Source organism: Mustela lutreola, chromosome 12 (genome assembly GCF_030435805.1).
Source record: "Mustela lutreola isolate mMusLut2 chromosome 12, mMusLut2.pri, whole genome shotgun sequence".
NCBI lineage: Eukaryota > Metazoa > Chordata > Mammalia > Carnivora > Mustelidae > Mustela > Mustela lutreola.
This window is the reverse complement of record NC_081301.1, coordinates 5,918,056-5,941,892: the sequence shown is the minus strand read 5'-3', so window position 1 is coordinate 5,941,892 and position 23,837 is coordinate 5,918,056. Positions and strand designations below refer to the sequence as shown.

The window sequence follows — 23,837 nt, the reverse complement described above, 5'->3', positions numbered from 1 at the left end:
AATCATATTTGAAATCCAAAGCAAGTAAAACACAAACGATTACATATTTAGGCCATGGTCCAAAAGAAAACATGTAGAACATGACGAAAAGTGGAGGTTTTAGTCAGTAAAGCGACGGAAGAAGAGCAAGAAATCTGCGACCAGAAGCTCATGCAGGCTCTCCCATGCAAAACTATGTTAGTTACGCTCAACCAGTTAAGGCCAGAAAAGGGTCAAGATTTCTAAACCACCTAAAACCACCAGAGCTGGATGGGACAACATAGAGGACCTTAGATGCCAAAGTTGTCAAAACAGCAAGACAGTCTTTGGGAAATTAAATATGCAGTTATTCTCGGGAGAGCGTAGTAAGGGTGCCTGGACCACACGGGACGCCCAGGTCAGCGCTGTCCCGCGCCTACGACCGCGCTACCAAAAGAAAACGCAAAATGTTCATGGAGGCACATGTTAACGTGAAGTCAAAACCCAAGCTATTAACCCATGGACACGATTTCGAATCAGAGCTGCTGATCAGCTGTTAGGAGAAATCCCGCACAGCACCCCCTCTCCCAGCCGAGGGGACCAGGCGGCTAGTGGACTTAGCGGTGAAAGGCGTGATGGGAGATGGCCAAGAGGTCAGTAGAGGTCAGTGTTAGTGTGGATGGCAGGAGTCAGGTGGCAATGCATCCGAAATAAGACAAACGGCCATGGCAAAGGGACCACCACCAAAGAGAAATCATGGTTCTTAAATAAAACAGCACGCTAGCTCTTTTTTTGCATTCTGTGAACTACAGGCTTACATTCTTTAGTTTGGTTTGATTTTGTTTTTTAAAGACTAACCGAGACAATCACCACACTTTATAAAATTCATTTCACGCTGGGTCCAACCATCAGTACCTTATTTTTTTTGATGAAAGGCCATAGCTTTCCTTTGGATTTGCCACCAAACTTGAGCTCTGGTTTGCCTTCTCCTCGGGAATTCGAGAGGCTGTTATCCGACACAGTGCGTTTCATCGGCTGGGTGTAATCCTCAAATTCGATGTCCCCGGGAGGCTCAAACCCGGACTTATAAGCTTCTATTACCAGTTGGGAATCCTGAAATTATAGCCATCAAACACAAATGCATTCAGACACGTGCGAATACTTTTTACACAACGAATTATGATGGCCCCATACAGAGGCTATCGTAAAGAACTTTATCTCTATAGTTATCTACAGAATTATAACTACATTGATTGGTAACAGAGTTTTTCTAATGATAGTTTTTTAAAGATTTTATTTATTTATTTGTCAGAGAGAGAGAGAGCACAAGCAGGTAGGGTGGCAGGCAGAGGCAGAGAGAGAAGCAGGCTCCCCGCTGAGCAGAGAGCCAGATGCGAGACTCGATCCCAGGACCCTGGGATCACGACCCAAGCCAAAGGCAGATGCTTAACCGACTGAGCCACCCAGGCGTCCCAATAGTTTTATCATTAGAAAGAATAAGCACTATTTGTAAAGCTACAAGTCTAGCTGGATGGGAAGATACTCTCAACAGCCATTTTTCTGCAGCTGGAGAAACAAATATTAAGTAAGAAGGACTCTGCTAAAAGCAGAGAAAAAAGAGCCACTGTTAGGCACTTCCCTTGAAAAATACAGTAATACAAAAGTCTGGTTCTCACCAGGAATTCTTAAGGTAGTTTAGCATACACAAAATCAAATCAAAGAGTAGGTAATCTCTATCACTTCTTTGGTTCATCGTGGTTCAGGGATATTAATTTTAATAGATATATAATGATATAATATATAAAAATAAATATATATAATAATATAACATATTAAATTATATTTATTGTAGGATTTTCCCTTATGGATACATTTGTTCTTAGACTCTCCCCCATCCACATGCAAGCTCTCGTCTGTTTTTCCTCTGTTGTATCCCTAGACCGAGATGGTGCCGGCGAGAACCGTGTGCAATAAATGTTTGCTGAAAAAATTCAACGAACCGAATGCCTACTCCACAGGCCCCTGAGTCCAAGCACTCTGCTAGGAACTCTGGGTGCTACACCTTCTCAGGGTTTGTCTGTGGTACAGACAAACGTGTAAGGCAATCATAACCAGAATGTCATAGACAGACAGGCAGATAGATACATACATAAAGCATTACAAAAGCACATGTGATTTGTAGTAACAATTGAAATCAATGATCAACTGACTTAAAAAAAAGGACACTACAGAAGACCATATGGAAAGATCTCAATTCTTCATATAAGCCCACAGTCGGTAGGGTATATAGCTATTTTAGTTATCCCTTACTCTGGAGATGGGCCACAGACTGCCAACTGTCTTCCAATAGCCAACTGTTTTTTCTTCTCAGGAATAGGAACCCTGATTTTAAGTTGCACACCCTGCCACCTACCTGAAGGCTTCATTCCCCAGCCTTCTGGGCAACAGGAGGTGGCCACCTAAGTTTTGACCTCTGAGATCTCTGAGATGCAGCCAGGATGGTGTGTAATTTTAGGAAGACTCTTTAAAGGGATAGCACGGGCCTTTCTCCATATTCTGCTTTCTGGAATTTGGATGTGATAGTTGGCGCTCCAGAAGCCATGCAGAGTTTGAAGGTCACACCATCCAAAGCTGTGAACTAGGAGGAGCCCGAGTCCCTGAGAACTTACAGACCAGCTGTCCATGCCGGGGCTGAGCCCTTTGCCTGCAGACATCTTTCACGTGAGAGGAAAAACCAACCGCCCTGTGTAAGACACCACTGTTCCCGTTACGGTTAAACATATGCAAGCAGGTTCAGATCTACAAGCCCAGGTGTGCCAGTGACTCACTGATGTGCTCTAATGAAACATGGTCATTTGATATAAACGGAAATTAACCATACACAAATAAACCAGTTTGACCTTTTCAGTAACCACGTGATTCTGAGACTGTATCAAGGGGCAGAGGGGACATCCAGTTTGTTGGAGAAGGGGCTGACAGAGCTGGGAGCTTTCCGTCCTTCTGTCCCACTCAAATAATTATTCAATCACCTCTTTCAACTCTTTGCTCAAATGTAACCTCTTGGTGGAAGAGCCAGCCCCGTCCCCTCCGGCACTTTCTAGCATTCTTTCCTACCTCACGATTTCCCCCAAATGCTCATCCCATTTGCACACTCTAAAAAATAGATTCTCATTTATTTTGCTATGGTCTGTCCCTTGAGAGTGAGTGAGTGAGTGAAAGGATTCGAACATTGCCAGAAACGGTGCTTGTTTTAGAAATAAAAAGCACAAGGTCGGGGGGAGGGGCCTAAGGGAAAGCACATGGCTTCGGAACCAGATGGACACATTCACTGTGTGGCCCTGGGCAAGGCTGTCACCTCCCTGGGTTCAAGGTTCTCCTCAGTGGGTCGTGGTGAGCACCCCCTGCACGGAAGGAAGTAGGTGTGCAGTAAGTGTTCGGGGAGCCGTGTCATGAAATACCATCAACGTTTCTCAAGATGAAAATTTTGAAGGAGGACAGGCCAGCAGCTAAACACGAAGACGTGGAGATGACAAGTGTGTGAGCAAAGAAAAGCTAGACTAAAAACGGCAAAGAATCAAAAGCAGCAACACCACAGCTACCTTAGCTACGAGCTGAACCTGCACAAGAAGATAAACTCGAGACGCACCAGGAGAACAGAGCAGGATGTCTGGAAAGAGAAAGGGAACGTGCCAGGAAAGGTGATCTGCATGGATTAAGAAATATCTGACCCTTGAATTCTCAAAAAAGAGCAAAATGAAACATTCATTCAAGGACACACCTGAAGGAGGCCGAGGGAATGAGCCATGCAGATGTCTGTGGGAGGAATACTCCAGGCAGAGGGAACACAGTAGGAGCATACTTGGGGAGTTTCTGAGGAACAGCAGGCTGCTGTGGCCACAGCACGGGGGAGAATACAGAAGAGGTGACATCAGACAGATAAATGGGGAGGGAGCGTGTTCCAGATCGTTCAGGGCTTTGAGCCCACAGTGGTTCTGACTTTTCCTGTAAGACGGAAGCTCACGGAGGTCTCTGAACAGAGGAGACCCGTGATCTAACTTATTGTAAAGGAAGCCCTCTGGTCTCTGTGTTAAGAATGGCGGGCGGAGGGGGCAAAGGTAGGGAGACATCAGGCATCTCCTGCAGTAATCCAAGCTGCTCCTGCACAACCCAACTCATGGAGATCTTGGATCAGGAGGGTAACAACAGAGGAGGTAAGCTCTGTGGGTTCTTAATGTATTTTGGAGGTAAAGCCAAGAGGATTGGCTGATAAATTAATGCAGGTGTCAGAAAAAGATCTTGACTCCAGAAGGATGGAAATGCCATGAACGGAGACAGTGAAGACTATGAGAGGTGCAAGTTTGGCAAGACAGATCGGGAGTTCCCCCTTGGGTACGCTGAGCTTGAGGAACGGAGTAGAATCCAAGTGGAGAAGCCACCTGGCAGCTGAATGTATGAACCTGCCGTGGAGGGACAGGTCCAGGCTGGGCATGTCACACGTGTGATTCAGAGTTGAGATGGGACTTCACGCTCCGAAAGTCTATGGGTCACTCCAAGGAGCAAAGGCATAAAGTACATAGGTCCAAGATCAATGCCCAGAGGTGCACCCAAGTTAGATATAAGAAGAAGAAGAAGAACAAGCAAAGGAGACTGAGTCAGTAAGGGGAAAAGCCATCACAGTGTGGCTTCCTGGGACTCAAGTGAAGGAACAGCAGGTAGGAGAGTGGTCGAGTGGGGGCTGGTGCTGCTAACAGTTTAAGTTCTTGAATAAGAACTTGAAAGAAGACCTAGAAGAGACCCTTGTAATTAGCATGAAGGTCATAGGTGAAAAAGAATGATCAGTGATAGAACAGGAAAACAAGTCTCCCATAATGGGAGAAATGTCCTATAAATCTAGGGAGCTCACAATTTCCCAGATAAAACTGATGAAGGGAAACCATCATTCAGACATGATCTTGTAAAATTGTGAAGTTTCAAGGAAGAAGACATTTCTAAGCTTCTAATATAAGAAGTTAAAATCAGGCTTGTTTTGGGGCACCTGGGTGGCTCAAGTGGGTTAAAGCCTCTGCCTTCAGCTCAGGTCATGATCCCACCATCCAGAATAGAACCCCAAGTTGGATTCCCTGCTCAGAAGGGAGCCTACCTCTCCCTCTACCCCGCCCCCTGCTCATGCTTTCTCTCTCTTGAATAAATAAATAAAAATCTTTAGAAAAAAAGAAAAAAATGACTTTGTCTGAAACGGATGATGAAGAGATGTCCAAAATCGATGAAGTAACAGTGGCAAGAAAATGAAAAAAACCGGACTGCCTGGGGGCATGACCAGTCACATGTGTCTCAACCAAGACATGTGGTTCAGCATAAGGAAAGTATGGTTTGATCACCTGCGACTCCTTCTTAGCATAATGTAGTTTTGTGGGGTAAACACCATTAATTAATAAGCACTAGAAATTTTCCCCAAAAATGTTAGCTGAAATCACCGAAGAAGGAAACTCCAGGTTAACAGATGTTAATAAAATAGAGATCAGGGAATCCTAAAATAAAAAAAATAAATAATGCTTGCTACTAGAACCATTCCTCCTACAAACACTTATTAGTTAACATGTTTGAAGTATTTCTGCACATTGGGTCGATAATTATTTTTTTACACAGATGGCCTTAAATATGGTAATACACCTAGAACATCCTTAGAGGAATGAAGAATCTATACACTAAGGCATGTTCACAGGAAAGATGGCTTTGATCTCTTGCCTAGACTCATTTTAAGACGCTCTTACGACAAATAATACTTATGACATTGCTTTTTCTTAGATATTTGGTTTTGCAAATTAATAAAATGTTTGTAAAAGCCTATGCTGGTGTCCTAGCTGATATTTTTGTTGAGGGAAATAGGTTTCTAGGAAAGTAATCCAAATGAATGATACTGGCCCTGAGTAGTGTTCTCAGACAAGAGACGACAGTGCCCCAAAGGGGACATGTGGTAACATCCAGAGACACTTCTGACCGTTACAACCAGGGAAGGGTGCTAACGGCATTTGGTTAGTAGAGGACACAGGTGTTACTAACCACCCTGTAGCACTCAGGACAGGCCCCTACAGTAGAGAATTTTCCGGCCAGCAAAATGTCAACAGTGCCCTACAGAACCAGATCCCGGCATGGGGGTAACTCGGCCAACTGACCATTCTGCAATGGCTCAGACTTAGCTGTGTTCTCTGGAAAAGAAATTCGGGAGCTACATCCAGAAGACTGAGGGCACAAAAGAACACTCGAAAGTGCTGTTACTACTGCTGCAAAGTACTCGCGAACCCTGGGAGGAGCCACCCATCTCGAGGTGATTCACTGTGGACGGCGGCGAAGAAACAATGGAACCAGAAACCCTTCGTTGTAAATCATGTCCAAACTGGAATACTTACGTTCTTCTGATCGATGGACTCTGCTGCCTTCACGATTTCATCCAAGCACTTCCCAATGATGGGGATCACCTGCCGATCGACCTCCGCGTACGTCTTCATCGACTCCCCGATCCTTACTATCCTCCTCTCCTCCATCTCCTGTATTTTCTGCAACATTAGATTTTGCACGAAATTAATCGGGTCCACTGTGACTCACGGGAATTGTTTGCAGCAGTACTGTCACCTCGAGCAAATCGTCTGGGATGGGAACAGCCAGACGGTAGGGTTGGAGTGGATGACCGGCTCCCTCTTCACCGGCTGCACACGTATGTTAGAGTGGTCAGGCTGTCCAAATGTGTACCTTCCAGGGTTCCTCTCCAATTTCAGAGAGAACCCCAAGCTCAAGTGCTTCTATCACTGATGTCACTTGGGGACACACCAAACATCTCCCTACCTTTGACTGGGGTAATTAGTTTACCAAAAGCCTGGTGTTGGTTAATGGTCTCAACCCAACACGGGCTGAGAGGTAACTAGTGTATCTTCCGCCTGCGAGCTGGAGGCTCTTGTATGTGGTAGGTGTAGACACGAAGAAGCAAATACTTGTTACTTTTTCCACAACCGGACACAAGTGGTGAAAGATTCCCAAAGTGGGAGAACATGTCTCCAACTCTACTCATGCCACTTCTGACAACCTAGAGTAGCCCAAAAGAAAAACAATCCAAAGACAAGGACTGTATTTGTTCAAATCCTGTAACTGTATGAATTCTATTAGGACTCCTAAAATTAAGTTGGCATTTTGTGATCTGAATGCTCCTTTTAGCAAAGAGGGCGCTAATCTCAGAATTGCACTTCTAAGACTGGCAAAGAAAGGCTACAGGCGTGAACGGAGGACAACTGCAAAGGTCACTGACCTTGAGATTCATATTATATATAATAATACAAATTATAATATGTAATATTATATTTCATCTTATTGCCAGTCAATGCCATAAATAGATATCTATATCTATCAATATCTATATAGATAGATATAGATATATATATATATATCTTTCTTTCTTTCTTTCTTTTTTTTTTTTAAGGAGGCGCCAAGCCCAGAGCAGACCCCAACACAGAGCCTGAACTCATGACCCTGAGCTCAAGACTTGAGGTCAAGAGTCAAATGCTTAACCGACAGAGCCACCCAGGCACTCCCTGGATGCTTCAAAAGTGGCTTCACTTGGAGGGAATTTAGAATTCTGTAAATGCTCCGAACGTAAGCCCAGCCATCAGGATTCCAAAGACACGAGTCTCTAAAGGCAAAGCCGATCTGAGAGGCCTGAATGACTTACCTGAAATATGTTGGGGATGTGAGTATAGTAATACTCGTGCTGCTCGTGGTTGAACTTCTGGAGGATGGATGAGTAATCAGCTTTGCTGTCCTCTGCCATCTGGTGTCGTACTTGAGCCTGCTGTCGCGCCTTGGGGCAAAAAATGAGAAGACCCCCATGTTTACATAGGATAAGAGTCTAGAATTGCAAACCAGAGGGGTCTGCAGTCCACTTTACCTCCAATGTGTTCTACCGGGCAGGTGTTATTTTCTAGAAATTGTTTGGAATTTGAATTTCGTTTAGGTAAGGTTGTGTACCCTAGTTTTTCACCAACCCTACCCTTCTCTGTCTTCACTTGGCATCACTTTCTAGTTTGACCCAAGTGTCTCTCTTCTTTATTGTCTGCACTTGGCCCAATTCACATATTTATCTTACCTAGGTGGGCCTTGTGGGAACCTATGCTTATATATATATTTTTATGCTATGTACATATACTTTATATTATATATATGTGTGTGTGTATGTATGTATGTATGTATATGTGTGTGTGTGTGTATATATATATATTTTTCCTTTTCCTTAAGGAGGGGATGAGGGAATCTATTAATTTTTTAAAAGATTTTATTCATTTATTTGAAAGAGAGAGAGAGAGAGAGTGCACAGAGAAAGAGTGAGAGGCAAAAGCAAGATTCCCTATTGAGGGACACCTGGATGGCTCAGTCATTAGGCATCTGCCTTTGGCTTGGGTCATGATCCTGGGGTCCTGGGATAGAGCCCCGCATTGGGCTCCCTGCTCCCTGCTTCTCCCCCTCTCACTCCCCCTGCTTGTATTCCTCCTCCTGCTGTCTTTTTCTCTGTCAAATAAATAAATAAAATCTTAAAAAAACAAAACAAAACAAAAACAATTCCCTGTTGAGCAGGAAGCCCGATGAGGGGCTCAATCCTAGAACCCTGAGATCATGACCTGAGCTGAAGGCAGATGCTTAACAAATTGAGCCACTCAGGGGCCCCAATCCATAAATTTTTTTTATCCAATTCTCAGTGGGGTTCATGAATTACAAAGGCACAGGAGCCCTGATCTAAACAGACCTTTCTAATAATCTCTGCAATGTTTATTATTTTTAAATTATTTTTATTTATTTATTATTTTTAAACATGTTTATTTATTTATCAGAGAGCGAGCGAGCACGAGCAGAGGGAGAAGCAGGCTCCCCACTGAACAGGGAACCCGATGCGGGACTCGATCCCAGGATCCTGGAATCATGACCTGAGCTGACGGAGATGCTTAACTAACTGAACCACGCGGGGGTCCCTATTTTTTTTTTTTTTTTTTTAAGTAATCTCTACACTCAGTGTGGGCTTGAACCCAGAGATCAAGAGTTGCACGCTCCACAACTGTGCCAGGGAAGCATGCAGATGCTTACTTTCAGTATACATTTTTTTTAAAAGATTTTATTTACTTGATAGAGATCACAAGTAGGCAGAGAGGCAGGCAGAGAGAGAGAGACAAGGAAGCAGGCTCCCTGCTGAGCAGAGAGCCCGATGTGGGGCTTGATCCCAGGACCCTGAGATCATGACCTGAGCCGAAGGTAGAGGTCTTAACACACTGAGCCACTCAGGCGCCCTGCAGAATTGATTTTAAAGCTTGAACAGAAAGCCTGTGAACTCTGACGTCATCTACAAATACCACTGATGGCTACGCTGGTGAGCCCACTGTGGACTCATCTAGCGCTTTGGATATGTTTTCAAAAATATGACCTCCTGAATCTCTAAATGACTCTGAGCTTCCTGCAGGGCAAAAACTAGCCCCTGCCAGATGCAGAAGTGGCTTGGCCTGCAGGTGACTTGGCCGGCTACCCCACCAAGCCAAAAACACAACAGGAAAAGGGCCTTGTTCCAGCGTAACTACAGGAACTTTTTGTTTCTTTCTTTTTCGTTTCGTTTTACTAAACCCACTCATATTTTATTTTTATTTTTTCAAAGATTTTTATTTATATTTGACAGACAGAGATCACAAGTAGGCAGAGAGGCAGGCAGAGAGAGAGAGAGAGGAGGAAGCAGACTCCCGGCTGAGCAGAGAGCCCGACGCGGGGCTCGATCCCAGAACTCTGGGATCATGACCTGAGCCGAAGGCAGAGGCTTTAACCCACTGAGTCACCCAGGCACCCCAAACCCACTCATATTTTAAAAGGATAAAAAAGAACACCGACATGCTCAAAAGGAAAAGTCGACGGCCCACTTGCTGTCTGATCATCGGTAGCGTCCACGACCAGATTTTGCGCATCTCGGTGTTCCTTATGGTTTCCTGCCTCTGTGACTCGGAGGGTTCATCTGATTTTCACTTCCTTGACACTTTTCCACTCATCTGCATGATGGTGAAAGCCCAGCGTGGTCATTCACTGCTGCCTCCTTCATTCTCTTCTCGAACACTTCTCAGAGGTTAACCATCTAAATATTTCCAAACTGATTTCCTTATTACCTGAAGTTCAAACTTTGAAGTTCTCAAGGCCTTTCGGAATCTCAAAATCAGTTTTACCCCCTTCTCATCTCCCCTTGGTTAGTTCAATGGCCATATTCGTCCTCTTTGTTGGCAGTATTTTATTTTTTTAAAAGATTTTATTTATTTATTTGACAGAGAGATCGATCACAAGTAGGCAGAGAGGCAGGCAGAGAGAGGAGGAAACAGGTTCTCCCTGCTGAGCAGGGAGCCCGAAGCAGGGCTCAATCCCAGGACCCTGAGATCATGACCTGAGCCGAAGACAGAGGTTTCATAGGCTTTAACCACTGAGCCACCCAGGCGCCCCTGATGGCAGCCTTTTAACTTCCTCCTATGGCCATACACTCTGGCTTCTGCTTCTACCGTGTCCACTAGTAACTATAATAATCTGGTCCCCAAAATGTTAAGTCCCCAGCTCCCCTCAAAAATCCATGCCCTTCCAGTCTACACTAGCTCTCCTCTGTTTCAATCATAGCTTCCCCACCTACGTGCACACCATCTGTTCCCCTACTGCTTCCAACGCAAAGAGCCTTTTAACCCTTTCAATTACTTAAGAGTTTAACATGTATCACTTTGTTATGAATATGGAAAAAACAAAACAAAACAAGGAAACTCCGAGGTAGACCTCAGATTTCTAAAAAATTCTCTATTTCCTTTACAAAACTTCCTCAGAAATAGTCTTACCAAAATTCAAGGGGGAGGGGGTGGGTTGTTTCCTCATCTCCTCTGTAAATAAAAGTAACAAGACAGGAGTCCCCTTATTTATTTTGGGGGATATTATTCTAAGTTGCTGAGTTTTTTAAATAGTGTAAGGTCTGACACAGAGAGCAGAATGTCATCATTATGCATGTGTAGGTTTGCACGTACAGACCTACACACACACACACACACACACACACACACACACACACCACGAGCAGACACAAGCTTCCTGGCGATTAACCCATCACACTAACCATGGAATGTTTTACTTATGAGAACCGGCGGGTGCCCTGCTGGAGGTACCCCACCACCCTCTGGTTGGAAGTGGCCATGGTCCTCTTCTCTCAGTTCCCCTAAATCTCTAATAATAATGTGTTCACTTGGGTTATATAACCGCTTTCGTAAGCACATTAACTCATAACCATTTTGCGATGCCCTTTACAAGCTTTATCTGCAGTGATTCGGAGACATAACCAGGGAGCCCCTAGACTGTGGAAGAAACTGAAATTGGGAAAAACGTGTAAAACTCCAGCCCTGGAATGCTAGTCGAGTAGAAGAAAACAAATCAGACAATCAGAGGGAACAGGTCTACCTTTTATGTTAAAGAAGCGTGATCTCTCTGCGAGTTTTTCTTCAATGCAAAAATGTGGACATAAGGTTGCAAAGTGTGTATTTCTTATAGTCTCTGTTGAAATTTTTCTAGAGTCTTTCTCTTCCCCCCACCCCCTCTCACACTTAAAAGCAGTAAAATATTGTCACACATCAAATTCTGCAGGGCTGAGGCACGAAGACAGGACAGTCTTGTTCTCAATCCCAGCGTCCAGCTGCTTTGAATTAATACCCACTTTTGAATCCCAGGCCCAGGAATGTGCCATTGTTCTGAGCGAGTTTTACTATGGAAAATCTATTTTTGTTTAGTAAAGCTGTTATATTTATTTTGCAATGGAACCGAGAAAGAGTCTTTCTCTAAACCTAGGGCTGAGTCAGTTACTCATTAGAAATACATTTTTAAAAATATCTTTAAAAGGGCTTTCGAAAACTCTGGAGTAACTGGCAAGTAACGAGATACTTTGAGAGAGTGCATCTCCTAGTCTAAGGCTAAAGGAAGACTGTAAACATCACTCTTTCTCTCTCTGTTTAAGTCAGTCTAAAAATAGTGACTATTATCTTCAAGAGGTACTTCCTTCCCAGGCCACACCATAAGCTGTATCTTGCAATTAAATTAAAGTTCTCATTCTAAGAATACAGGACGCTGCATCTCAGAGCAACAAGACTATAGGGCAGAGGGAAGTTCAGAGGATTTTTTTTTTTTAATGAGTCAGTCATAGAATTTAGAGAAAATATTCTAAAAAAGTACAGAATGGCCACAATCGCCTAAGGCTGTAAATCACAGCCATCCTTGAATGAGATCTAGACCACTTTCGCTGTCAATCAGAAAGACCGAATTTAAACTTTAGAATTTCTTTGACAGACCCTTGGGAATCTCCCCCAAATCAGTCCAAACAGGCCCATGTATGTTATCGCTTGGGCATGACTTCACTGACTTTTCACACCCTCCCCACTCCAAGTCCTGCGGGAAGAACGCGAAAGCTGGATGCCCCAAAAGGTCAGAGTTGCAGTTTCTTTTTTTTTTTTTTTTTTTTTTTTAAGATTTTATTTATTTATTTGACAGAGAGAGATCACAGTAGGCAGAGAGGCAGGCAGAGAGGGGGAAGCAGGCTCCCTGCTAAGCAGAGAGCCGGACATGGGACTCGATCCCAGGACCCTGAGATCATGACCCGAGCCGAAGGCAGTGGCTTAACCCACTGAGCCACCCAGGCGCCCCAGAGTTGCAGTTTCTAAATAAAGAAAACAATAATTTAGAAACTCTGTTGCAGCCCGATGCTTCTAAATCCTAATGGGTTTAAAGATAAAAATACTGTAATCCATTTAGTTAGTTAAATTTAGACTATTAGCCCTGGCCAAACTGTGCTGCGACTTCCTGTCCAGTTCAGTGTTATTTTCTCCCTTAATGTTGCAGATATGAGGGGAGGAAGCAACGCTCGCTGCTGCCGGTCTCAGCCGTCAGGAGCAGAGGGCACAGGCGTCCTAAGAAATGTGTTCGCTCTCCAGCGGGGCACACGGTCGATTGGCTGAAGAAATTAGACACTCACGTCTCTTCTGAGGGCCGCTCATGGCTTTTGACCTTTTCACAGAAATGGTCAAAGATGCCCTGATTCCATTTATGTATTTACTATAAATAAATAATAAGGCTTATTAATTTTTTGAACATGGCTGCAGACCTCCTACATTTTTATATACACGGCTGTTGCTTGAGTGATAAACCATTTCCTGCAGTGGCGTTCAGAGGTTTTGGAAAGCCATTCTTTTCCTTTGTTAAACGCATGTTATAGAACACATTTACAAGGCCCATCCTTTACCCCCCAAATCTGGGGACAGCAGTGTGAAATAATTCACAGTTACCACTGGTATCTCCAACGACAGTAAAGGTTTTCCCGAGCAGCGGTTCTTTCAATGTTTTATTTCATCATTATAATAAAGAGAAACCAAGTGTATTTTAGGCTGCATGGAAAAGGGGGCTAAATTGAGATTTTACTGGGAATTCATGATTTTTGCACCACTGCCAGGCTACCCATCATTATTATCCAGGAGCTGGAGACGCGGGGCAGCTCCGGGTCTTGGCCGCCATCACTGGGATCCAGAAGGGTACACAGCCAGGGCTGGAGGTGCAGCAAGGATCCAGTGGGGCTCTTGGCTCCAAATTCACCCCTCTTCCAACTAAGCCACTGACTTAACATTGTGGATAAAACTGGGGAGCCTGGCGGGTTTAGTCGGTAAAGCAAGTGACTCTGGATCTCGGGGTTTGAGTTCGAGCCCCACGCTGGGTGCTGTAGAGATGACCTAAAAAAGTAAAGTCTTAAAAAATATATACAGTGGATACAATTAAACTAATAAAATTCAATAACCTGGGTTATCCAGCCTTTCTCTACCTTTAGTTCTTTTTTTCACCCGATTACCAAAATTTGCTTGCTGTAAATAATTCCAATTTACAGAACTGTGGGGTTTAGAAAGTCGAAGTGCCTGCCCATTTCATTCCACAGTCTGACAATCACTGGGAACATGACAACCTGGAGTCCTTAATTTGTGATCTGTGACAACACTGAGAGCAGATAAGGCAAGCTGGGGCAAGTCAATGGAAAGTTCCAGAAGAACAGCTGTAGTGATGCCACCGAATGACACCAGCACATTACAACGATGCCCCATGGACAGCTGGCAAACTTGGTGATTCTCAGAGTAGCAAGGAGCTCCAACCGCCAGCTCACCCTTCCTTTGGCCACGGCCGGGTTAATGAGAAGCACACAGGCTTTGGCAGGGTGTGAGGAAGGAAGGGACCGCTGAATACTGTGACCTATTTTCTGGGTAGTTTTGAGACCTATAAAAGCAGCCACTGGTGGCCCCCCCGCAGGGCTCCCTGCTCAGCGGGGAGCCTGTTTCTCCCTCTCCCCCGCACCCAGCTTGTGTTCCCTCTCTCGCTGTGTCTCTGTCAAAAGAAATAAATAAAATCTTAAAAAATAAAAAACAAACAAATTTAAAAAAAAAAAGCAAAAACCAGCAACTGGTAGAGAATCTCTGAAAACTCTATTTGGTTTACCGGATTTCTCTTTCGATTTGTCTGTAAAGATTATCTTTCCTAGTTCTTAACTCAGCAATTCTACTTCTGGGAAATTCATCCTCATGAAACCATTTTACTCGTTCATTCATTTTTATATTTATTTCCTTTTCAAGTCCTCTCCACACCCAACATGGGGCTCGAACTCACAAACTCCAAGATCAGGAGTTGTACGTCCCACCGACTGAGCCAGCCGGGCACCCCACTAATGAAATAAATTTTAAATGTTCATGAAAGATATCCAGCACAATATTATTTATAATAGACATAATTTGAAACAAATGCCCAGTAATGTCATTGGTTAAATATATCTCATACCCTGGCTAAGACGCAGACTACTACAAAAAACTGTAGAAGAGTATTTAATGATAAGAGAAAGTGAAAGCTGTATGTGGTTTAAAAATTTTTTTTACGTTTCAAAAACAGTATTCATAGCATAATTTGATTATTATAAAAATAAAATATTAATAGTGATCACTGCTTCAAAGAGTGATTAAGGAATTCTATTTTGCCGGAAAGATTAGGTAAAGAAACGAATTCTAATGCTGAATTCCAGGAACTTAGAAACTGAAGAGATATGGAGAGATATGGCTCGCCTTTGAGATTCAAAAAAAGAAAGAAAGAAAGAAAAGAAAAAGAAAAAAAAAAGCTCTAAAAAGATAATGTAGTAGGAGGGATACTAACAAGGAAAGAGATGAAAGAGTTCTCTGTCTAGAGCAATGTTGTTGTATGATAAATGGCATTGTTTAAATTTCCCAGCAAACTGTTGAATTTAGAATACATTTTCAAATTCAAGACTAAGAATGCATTTAAAAATTCCTATTCAGATGGAGTGCTGGGAGTTTTTGTTGGAGCCTTCCAGGCCTGGGACTTGCCAAAACAATGAGTCTGTCTTTGATAAATTATAAAGACAGCGAAAATACAAAACAGAGAAAAACTTCAAAATAAGTTAACCAAAGAAATATGCTTGAAATATTTCAGCAATTTCCGGATTTTTTTTTTCCTTAACAGTCTTACAACTTCTAGCCCCAGTATCGTAGGTTACTTTGGTGCACAGCCACTGAAACAGAAGGAGAGAACATGGGAAGATAGCAAGTGAGACCAGCATCTCAATCCCACATGGGCCATTCACTTGCTAAACAGTTTTAAGAAAAGGCCTTCTGTTCCCCTATACCCTGGTTGCCTCATTTGAAAAGTAGAAATTGAAATATCTATTTACTCAAGGTAAGTGACCATTTCTGCTAAAAGAGAAGCCAATGTTCATATTGTTCATCTTGAGGTTGGCAAAGCCCCAAGGTAGGCTGGTCAAAAATGCGGTATGAGCTCAGGGATCTTGGTAAAGTATAAATCATGGTCTCTAAGACTTGTCTCCCTTCTTTTTCCTGGTTTCTAGTGCACTGTCATTGGCAAGAGACTTGAGTTCTCAGTTGTGGTAGGGTAGAAATTGATGATCTCTTTCTCTTCTCCTTCCCCCCTTAATAACTGCACTCCAGAATACCACACTCCTGAGGTTTCAGATACATATGGCTGAAAATGACAGTCTAGATTCTAGAAAGTTAATGCCCAAAGGATCATGAGATCTCTTATGGCTGTGGTGCTACGCTGAGGAACAAAAATACTGAAGGCAGTTCTGGAAAAGATCCATCCCTCAGAAGAGAGAAAAAATAGTCCTGTTACATTCCCCAGGGAGAGGAAAGAAATGCAAGCTTCCTGTTCTAAAGAAACCTGATGTTTGGTGGTAGGTTAGCAGCTAAACCATCTTTAGCACCCAAGTCACAACAGATGTTTAATCAGTAAGGTTTAATACTAAAAATCTTCCTTATTTTTTTTAAAGCTGGGTGACACTTAACAAAACTTCTTAGCGACCAGAGAAGTCAGCAAGGAAGCTTAAGGTCTCAGGCTGTGGGACAGAGTACAGGAAGCGCACCCTCGGTGAAACAAAATCTTAAACTTGCAAGTATTATACAGATGGCTCAAGAATTCTCAATCCAAGTAATTAATATAAAAATTAGTCCCAGGTTGTCTGGAAGAAACCAATGTAAGACCTTGCTGGGTTTCACATAATCCTGCTTTTATGAGATTCTCAGAAGAAAAAAACAAACAAACAAACCATCCCTATTGAAGACACACTCATATGAAAAAGACAATAGTAATCATAGATGCACAAGGAAATAAACCACCATGAGGTGATCCAATAGAGAGAAAAATTATCACCATAAGAACTTGAGGTAAAAGCACAATTTGGGAGAAAATAGAAAACAAAAATATTTAAATACTTATTTATTTAAGAGGGAGAGAGAGAGGAAGAGAAAGAGAGAAAGCACAAGGGGAGGGGCAGAGGGAGAGGGAGAGGAAGAAGGAGACTTCTTGCTGAGCAGGGAGTCCAAAATGGGGCTCCATCCCAGGACCCTGGGATCGTGACCTGAGCCACTCAGGTGCCCACCCTTTATTTATTTATTGGGGGGCAAGAATATTTAAAACAATTAAAGGAATAAAAAAGAAGCAATAGAGCTCACAAGAAAATAACATTGTAAAGATAAAGGATATCTGAGAAAGAACCAAATGGAATGCTAGGAAACAAAAAAATACAGTTATTGAAATTTTAAAATGTAATAGATGAGTTAAGTAACAGATAACTGAGAAGAATTCATGCAGTAGCTAAGAGATTTACACAAAATGTAAGATACAGAGATAAAGAAAGGAAGGAATGACAATGAAGCTGAGAAGCCTGTGGAATAAACAGAACAAGAAGTTTCATACACAGCTACTGGGAGTCCCAGGATCAACAATGGGGAAGAATGAAACACGGGCAACTTTTTAAGAGTTAACACCTGGAAGATGTTCCTACATTTACAAAAGGAAAACAAAACAAAAAAAACCTCCCATTTGAAGGCCCAAGGAGAAAAACACAAAATAAAAAATTATATATATTCAACCATCATAGTGATGCTACAAAACACCAAAGGCAAAGGTAAGGTTTTAACAACTAGGGAAAGAAAGTCAAGTGTCTACAGAGGGATTGCAGTTAAGCAGACTGCCAGCTTCCCAAGAGGAATGGCCAGTGATAAAAGACAGTGGGATGATGTTTCAAAATATGCTGAGAGAAAATAACCGGCAGCAGAGAATTCTACACCTAGCTAAACTATCACACTGGAGGGAAGACAAAATAAAGTTATTTCACATAATGAACTTACTGCTCACAAACCCTCATGGAAAAAGATAAAGTAAAACAACCTATCATCCAGGAAGGAGGGGATGTAACCCAGAAAGGGATCATATGTAAGAAGTAGCAGCACTGGGTCTGCCTTATATGTTTAGGCTGTGAGGACGAATGGTAGACAGATGGTGCCTGGACGTCCTAGTCCAGCACAATCCCTGCTTCTCCTCCCTGGCTCCCTGATATGGAGCCTCCTGTCAATTGCTATTCATCATTCTATGCCAACTCACTATCACCCGCGTAATTCCATAGGCAAGAACAGCAGTTAACAGTGGAGAGCTCATTTAACATGACCCAGTAGCGAAGCCATATGGTCCCCTGGCAAGAAGTGACTCTGAGGTATAGAAATGTGCATCAGTCTTGGCTGTCCCATATCCAACAGGGCCATTTATGGCTAATGATAATTCCACAGCTTATAGCCTTACTCTTTTTATCTAGAGAGGGACAAAAGAATTCTAGAAGGGATTAAAGGCCTTTTAGAAAATATAAAGCATCTTTCTAGTGTGAGTTTTTGGAAAAGGAGGTTCAACAGCATTTCATCAGGGTCACCTTCATTCTTCCATTTGGCTTTTCTTTTAATATCTGTCATAATCTGTTCTCATTTCATCTCCCCAGGAGATCCTGCTCAGCCCCCTGTCCCACCAGGCAGGTCAACACGGGCACCATGTTCCCCTCAGAGCCCTGCGTGGGGTTCTTTCCACTCAGTTGTTCTCTGTCTGGTCCATCTTTTCCATTTCTACTATACATTGTTCATCCTCATGCCCCAATTCCATCATCACGCCTTTCTCAGCAACCTGTAATCTGCACAGAGCTTTTACAGATGCGGAATCCATGAGCGGCTTTGAACTCCTGGTATTTGCCGCTCAGAGGGCTGGGTGATCTTACACATACGATGTAGCTCATAAACCAATTTTTAAAAAACTGCTGTTGTTCTAATTACCTTCACGATGCAGGTGGGGACATGACATAGGATACCCTGTCTTATTCTCCAATGGACTCAAGTTTTCCTTGTCTGTCCATTTCGTCACTGTTGGCTAACCAAGGCCCTCGTGATGGGTACCTATTATAATCCTATCAATGCTATGCATTATTTGTTCAGTAAATATTCTTGTGGAATGCCCACATGCCTAGAATGTGCAAAATATACTCGACCGATCTGCAGTAGGTTGAAGGAGAGAGACGCAGGAGGAAGGAGCCAGAAGTAATCAAAAGAGAAGGACACAAATAGACAAAATACAGATGATGACAACAGTGTTGACCAACTGACTGTGGTCCAAAAACAGGCCTCTCCTTCTGTAGATCACATACCACTGAAACCCCCAGACAAGCCCCTGAGGTGCACAATCTTACCCTTATTTCATAGACTAGGAAACATGCTCAGCAATGAAGCAAACTGCCTTGTGCCAGACCTTTAGTGTGCGGCGAAAACAAGACCCAAACCCACTTCTACCCAGTAGCAAGATTAAGAACAAGCTCTTGGCCAAGCAGGCCAGTCACTACGACTGCAAATGAAAAATGTCTTATTAAATGACGGGGCACCTGGGTGACTCATTCAGTTAAGCCACCAACCCTTGATTTTGGCTCTGGTCGTGATCTCAGAGTTGTGAGATCGAGGCCTCAGTCGGGCTGTGCACGGAGCGTGGAGCCTGCATGGGATTCCCTCTCTACCTCTCCCTCTGCCTCTATCCACCTGCCCCTCAAAATAAAATAGAATAAAATAAAAAAGTAAAATAAAATAAAAATATTTTATTGAGTTGGCATAGGAAAGCCTTTAGAACAGCAAGTGCAAAGGGTCTCACGCTACACACACATCAATAAGTGAGTATCATTTTTATGTATTTAATTCCTTTTTATTTTATATGCATATTCATATGCTCATACATAATATGAATATTTAGATTCATATCGTTTTTATTTTTTGGAAGATTTTTATTTATTTATTTGACAGAGAGAAAGAGAGAGAGATCACAAGTAGGCAGACAGGCAGACAGAGAGAGGGGGGGAAGCAGGCTCCCCACTGAGCAGACAGCCAGATGCAGGGCTTGATCCCAGGACCCTGAGATATAACTTGAGTCGAAGGCAGAGGCTTAACCCACTGAGCCACCTGGGTGCCCACATATCATTTTTATTTAAGTCATCTTAATTGTCAGATCTGGGATAGGAGAATGACCTATTGTCTTAATGGGTTCTATTGCTATGTTGACAGATTAACTTGGAGTTAGTCGATAGTTGATGCTTTCCGGAACACTAAAACAAGGCTATGGCAGATTCCCTTGTCAACATTTTAATGTAAATGAAATAATGCATACTGGAAATATTTCAATGAAGAGACTTTCTGAACTATTTCAACTCTACATAAATCCACTTTTGGTAGTACCTCCACCCCAGTATTCCTGACACACTTGAGATTTTGACATTTGACCCCCTTGTTTCTTTTTGGATGTTTATTGAACCAAACTCCATATATATTTTTTTTAAGCTTAAAAACCACTTACTTCAGAAACATGTAAGTGAAAATTACAGTTTACAATACAGAGATAGTAGCAATGGGTAGCCGACGAACTAAAACTTGGAGCTGAATAAAACTTGAATACTTTTTGTGTGGAACATTTAACTGTAGTAAATAATTGCATGTTTCAACATTCCTATCACAGACTCATTTTTTTCCAAGTTTATTTATTAATTTATCTATTAATCGCTACACTGAACGTGAGGCTCGGACTCATGGCCTAGAGATCTGGGGTTGCACATTCTACCACCTGAGCCAGACAGGTGCCCCTACAAATTCATTTTTAATGGTAAAACTAACATGAATGCCACAGCCTTTAAAAACACACACACACAGGGACGCCTGGGTGGCTCAGTTGGTTAAGCAGCTGCCTTCGGCTCAGGTCATGATCCCAGTGTCCTGGGATGGAGTCCCACATCGGGCTCCTTGCTCAGCAGGGAGCCTGCTTCTCCCTCTGCCTCTGCCTGCCATTCTGTCTGCCTGTGCTCGCTCTCTCTCCCTCTCTCTCTCTGATAAATAAATAAAATCTTAAAACACACACACACACACACACACACACACACAACTCATCCTACTAATATTCACTTATGACACAGATTGAAGTTATGTCCCATTTCTAAATATAATTACATTTACTCCGCATCTAATAATTGGAGAAAATTTCCATTAAATTCCATTTCCCGTGAGAAGCATTAAGAGGAAAATATATCCATCACGACCTGGGACAAATATTAAGAATGGAAACAACCAAAACCATTCAGGCTGTTCATTTAATACAGGCAACCTGGGAGAAAATAAACTCAGAATGTAAACTCTACAGATAGAGACATAAACAAGAGAGTAACAAAGGTGTTTTCTCTAGAATCTTTGATCTGAACACTGATCCACTTATAGCAACAATACCCGTCTTTGAGAGTTGCTTTGAAATTGTACATTTTTCTCTCGTTGTAAGTAAAAAAGCATCTTAAACCAAAAGATCAAGCTGCAGTTGCAAAATGTATTTCCTGCGTTCAGACCAACCACTTCCTCTTTCAAAATAATTTTTTTGTTGTTTTCTAAATTGTTACAGTGAACCATTCCTTCAGATAACCAGTGAGATGTCTGATATGAAACAAATTTGGGAAAACACTCAAGATATCACCATGTTCAATAAAGATGTCAAACCTCATAGTTACAGCAAGGGCAGTGAAAAAATTTAATAGTACAATTCCTTATACGTACAATGACTAAAGTAGTCATCTTGCAAGAGACTGTTTCCCCAAATGGTAAAAAAATTTAACACTCTGGTCTTCATCCGGTTTCAGTTAGAACACAAGCAAGCCTGCCCTGTCGGGGCTTACGAGAGCCCTCAACACAGCTTCCAGCTCAAGAAACCTTCCCCAGCTGCTACCATTCGTTTGTTTTACTGAGAGAATTATCAAACTGATCATCACTCGAAGTAAATGCCTTCATTCTTATGTACAATTAGCATGGATTATTATTTTGTTTTTCTCTTTAAAATATTCTATTATGTAACCTAGGATATAAAGAAAGAACCCATGTGTATTTTTATTATAATTAGAAACATGAAGTTTTGTCCCAACTCCTTACAATTCTACCTTCATTCATAAGTGGCTCAGAAGTTCCTAATCTACCTCGTTATAGGGACATCTCTGTAGAATTTAAAGCCTAGAACGCTTACGGCCATGTCATTTAGAAGCCATAATATTACACGGAAATGGAAATGCAAACTCCCTGAGAAACTGATCCGCTCTTCTGAGTACTGATGGTCAGGATTTGAATTTAATTTAACTTTTAAAACATTCCCTCAAATCAGGTTATATAACAACACTCACAAGTATGCCCAGTAAGGAAGCCTCTCCCATTATACAGAGAATTCCTCTGGTTAGTCAATATTCAGAATTGGAATGAATTTGAATAAAGAAGTCATGTTAACTGTTTCATGGCAAGCAGCTGCCTATAAAATTTAGATGCTGGCAGGAGAAGATTTATACAAGATTAACGAAGCTGGACCTATGAGGAGGAGAAACTGACACCCAGAGTTTAAAAACATAACTTGAACTCACTAACGATTACTGTAGCTACTTGTAACCACTAACTGCAGTTTTTGTTAAACAATATCCTATTTTGCATTTAGAAATTATGTAAGAGCCAACAGTCACAAGGCAAGGGCGAATTAGAGAAAGGGAATTATTCATTGCCTGACATGGATGAACTCCGTGTACGGCATGCGTTTAGAAAACACTGTTCTCTCTGTTCAGAAATATTAGTTCACATTCCATTCATTTTGATAACCTTTTCCTTTTCCATCCAAACACCACACTAACCAACTGTGGGTCTATCAGAATGCAGAGATTAGGAACTGCTCTTCACTGAAGTCTGTCTGCGTTGTTATTTTTCCAAAGCAGAGTGACAGATAAAACCCGACTATAAAGGCTTTGTCACCAAAATGCTACTGAAGAGGCGCAATGGGAAAATTCACAAAAAGGAGAGCGGAGTACCAGGAAGAAAATGAAAGGCAAGCTCCTTAAAGTCAAGGAATGTGTGCTTATGTGCTGGTGTTCGTTCCCTCCCCACAACTGGGCAGCACACGGTCGGCAGATAATGGGTCAGGGGATGACCAGTGAATGAGATCACTTTGCAATTTAGGAATCTTTCAACCTGTTCAATATTTCTTGAAAACGAGACTGAGACCATGAAGTCATGATTCCAGTAGAATTCCCTAAAATTTAAAAAAGCAAAAATAGGTATAGGATAACTCCATGTGAAAACAGAAATAGACAACTTCAGAATTTGGTTGGGTAAAAAGCTGTACCAAGGAGAAGCAAAGTGCAAGAAAAGAATTAGTAGAAACATTGTTATAAACCAAGGGCGCCTGGGTGGCTCGGTGGGTTAGAGCCTCTGGCCTTCAGCTCGGGTCATGATCCCAGGGTCCTGGAATCGAGACCCATATGGGGCTCCCTGCTCGGCGGTGAGCCTGCTTCCCTATCTCTCTCTCCGCCTGCCTCTCTGCCTACTTGTGGTCTGTCTGTCAAATAAATAAATAAATAAAAATCTTTTAAAAACCCCAACTGTATGGAGAGTTACTTAAAATTCTGAGTCTCCCAAAGTAATCCCCAAACTACATAAAGGTTGAAATATGGACTCTATGAAAAAGGAATCTGTTGCCCATTTGTCTACATTCTATGCTCTAAACCTGGAACAAAAGGGAAACTAGATGGAAAAATGGTCCTTTGGCACCAAGTCAGCTCTGATGGCACTGTGCTTCTGAGAGATGGAACCAGCAAAACACAGGCTCTCCGTACTACTAAGCATGATCCTTAAAAATGTGTGACTTGAAAACAATAATATTCCAGTTGTCTAGGCTTTTCCACTGCACAACAATATTTTGACAGCAATGACGAGAACTGTAAGATAAAGCATCACCCACCTATCAGTTAAAGGCACATCAAAAGGCTTTACTGGGTAAGTAAAGATTTTTTATTTTTTTTAAGATTTTATTTTATTTGACAGACAGAGATCACAAGTAGGCAGAGAGGCAGGCAGAGAGAGGAAGGAAGCAGGCTCCCTGCTAAGCAGAGAGCCCAA

General features: G+C 42.3%; 1 protein-coding gene across 16 annotated transcripts in view; it reads right to left on the bottom strand.

Moving 5' to 3' along the window:
- The window catches only part of FNBP1 (formin binding protein 1), a 143,702-nt gene that overhangs the window by 27,706 nt on the left and 92,159 nt on the right, over positions 1 to 23,837 (bottom strand). For all 16 annotated transcript variants that reach the window (XM_059141397.1, XM_059141389.1, XM_059141388.1 and 13 more), the window contains exons 7-9: positions 7,676 to 7,804; positions 6,366 to 6,512; positions 874 to 1,071 (exon numbers count right to left, since the gene is read on the bottom strand). In XM_059141397.1, the coding sequence (XP_058997380.1) occupies positions 874 to 1,071; positions 6,366 to 6,512; positions 7,676 to 7,804 (474 nt within the window). The remainder of the gene's footprint in view (positions 1 to 873; positions 1,072 to 6,365; positions 6,513 to 7,675; positions 7,805 to 23,837) is intronic.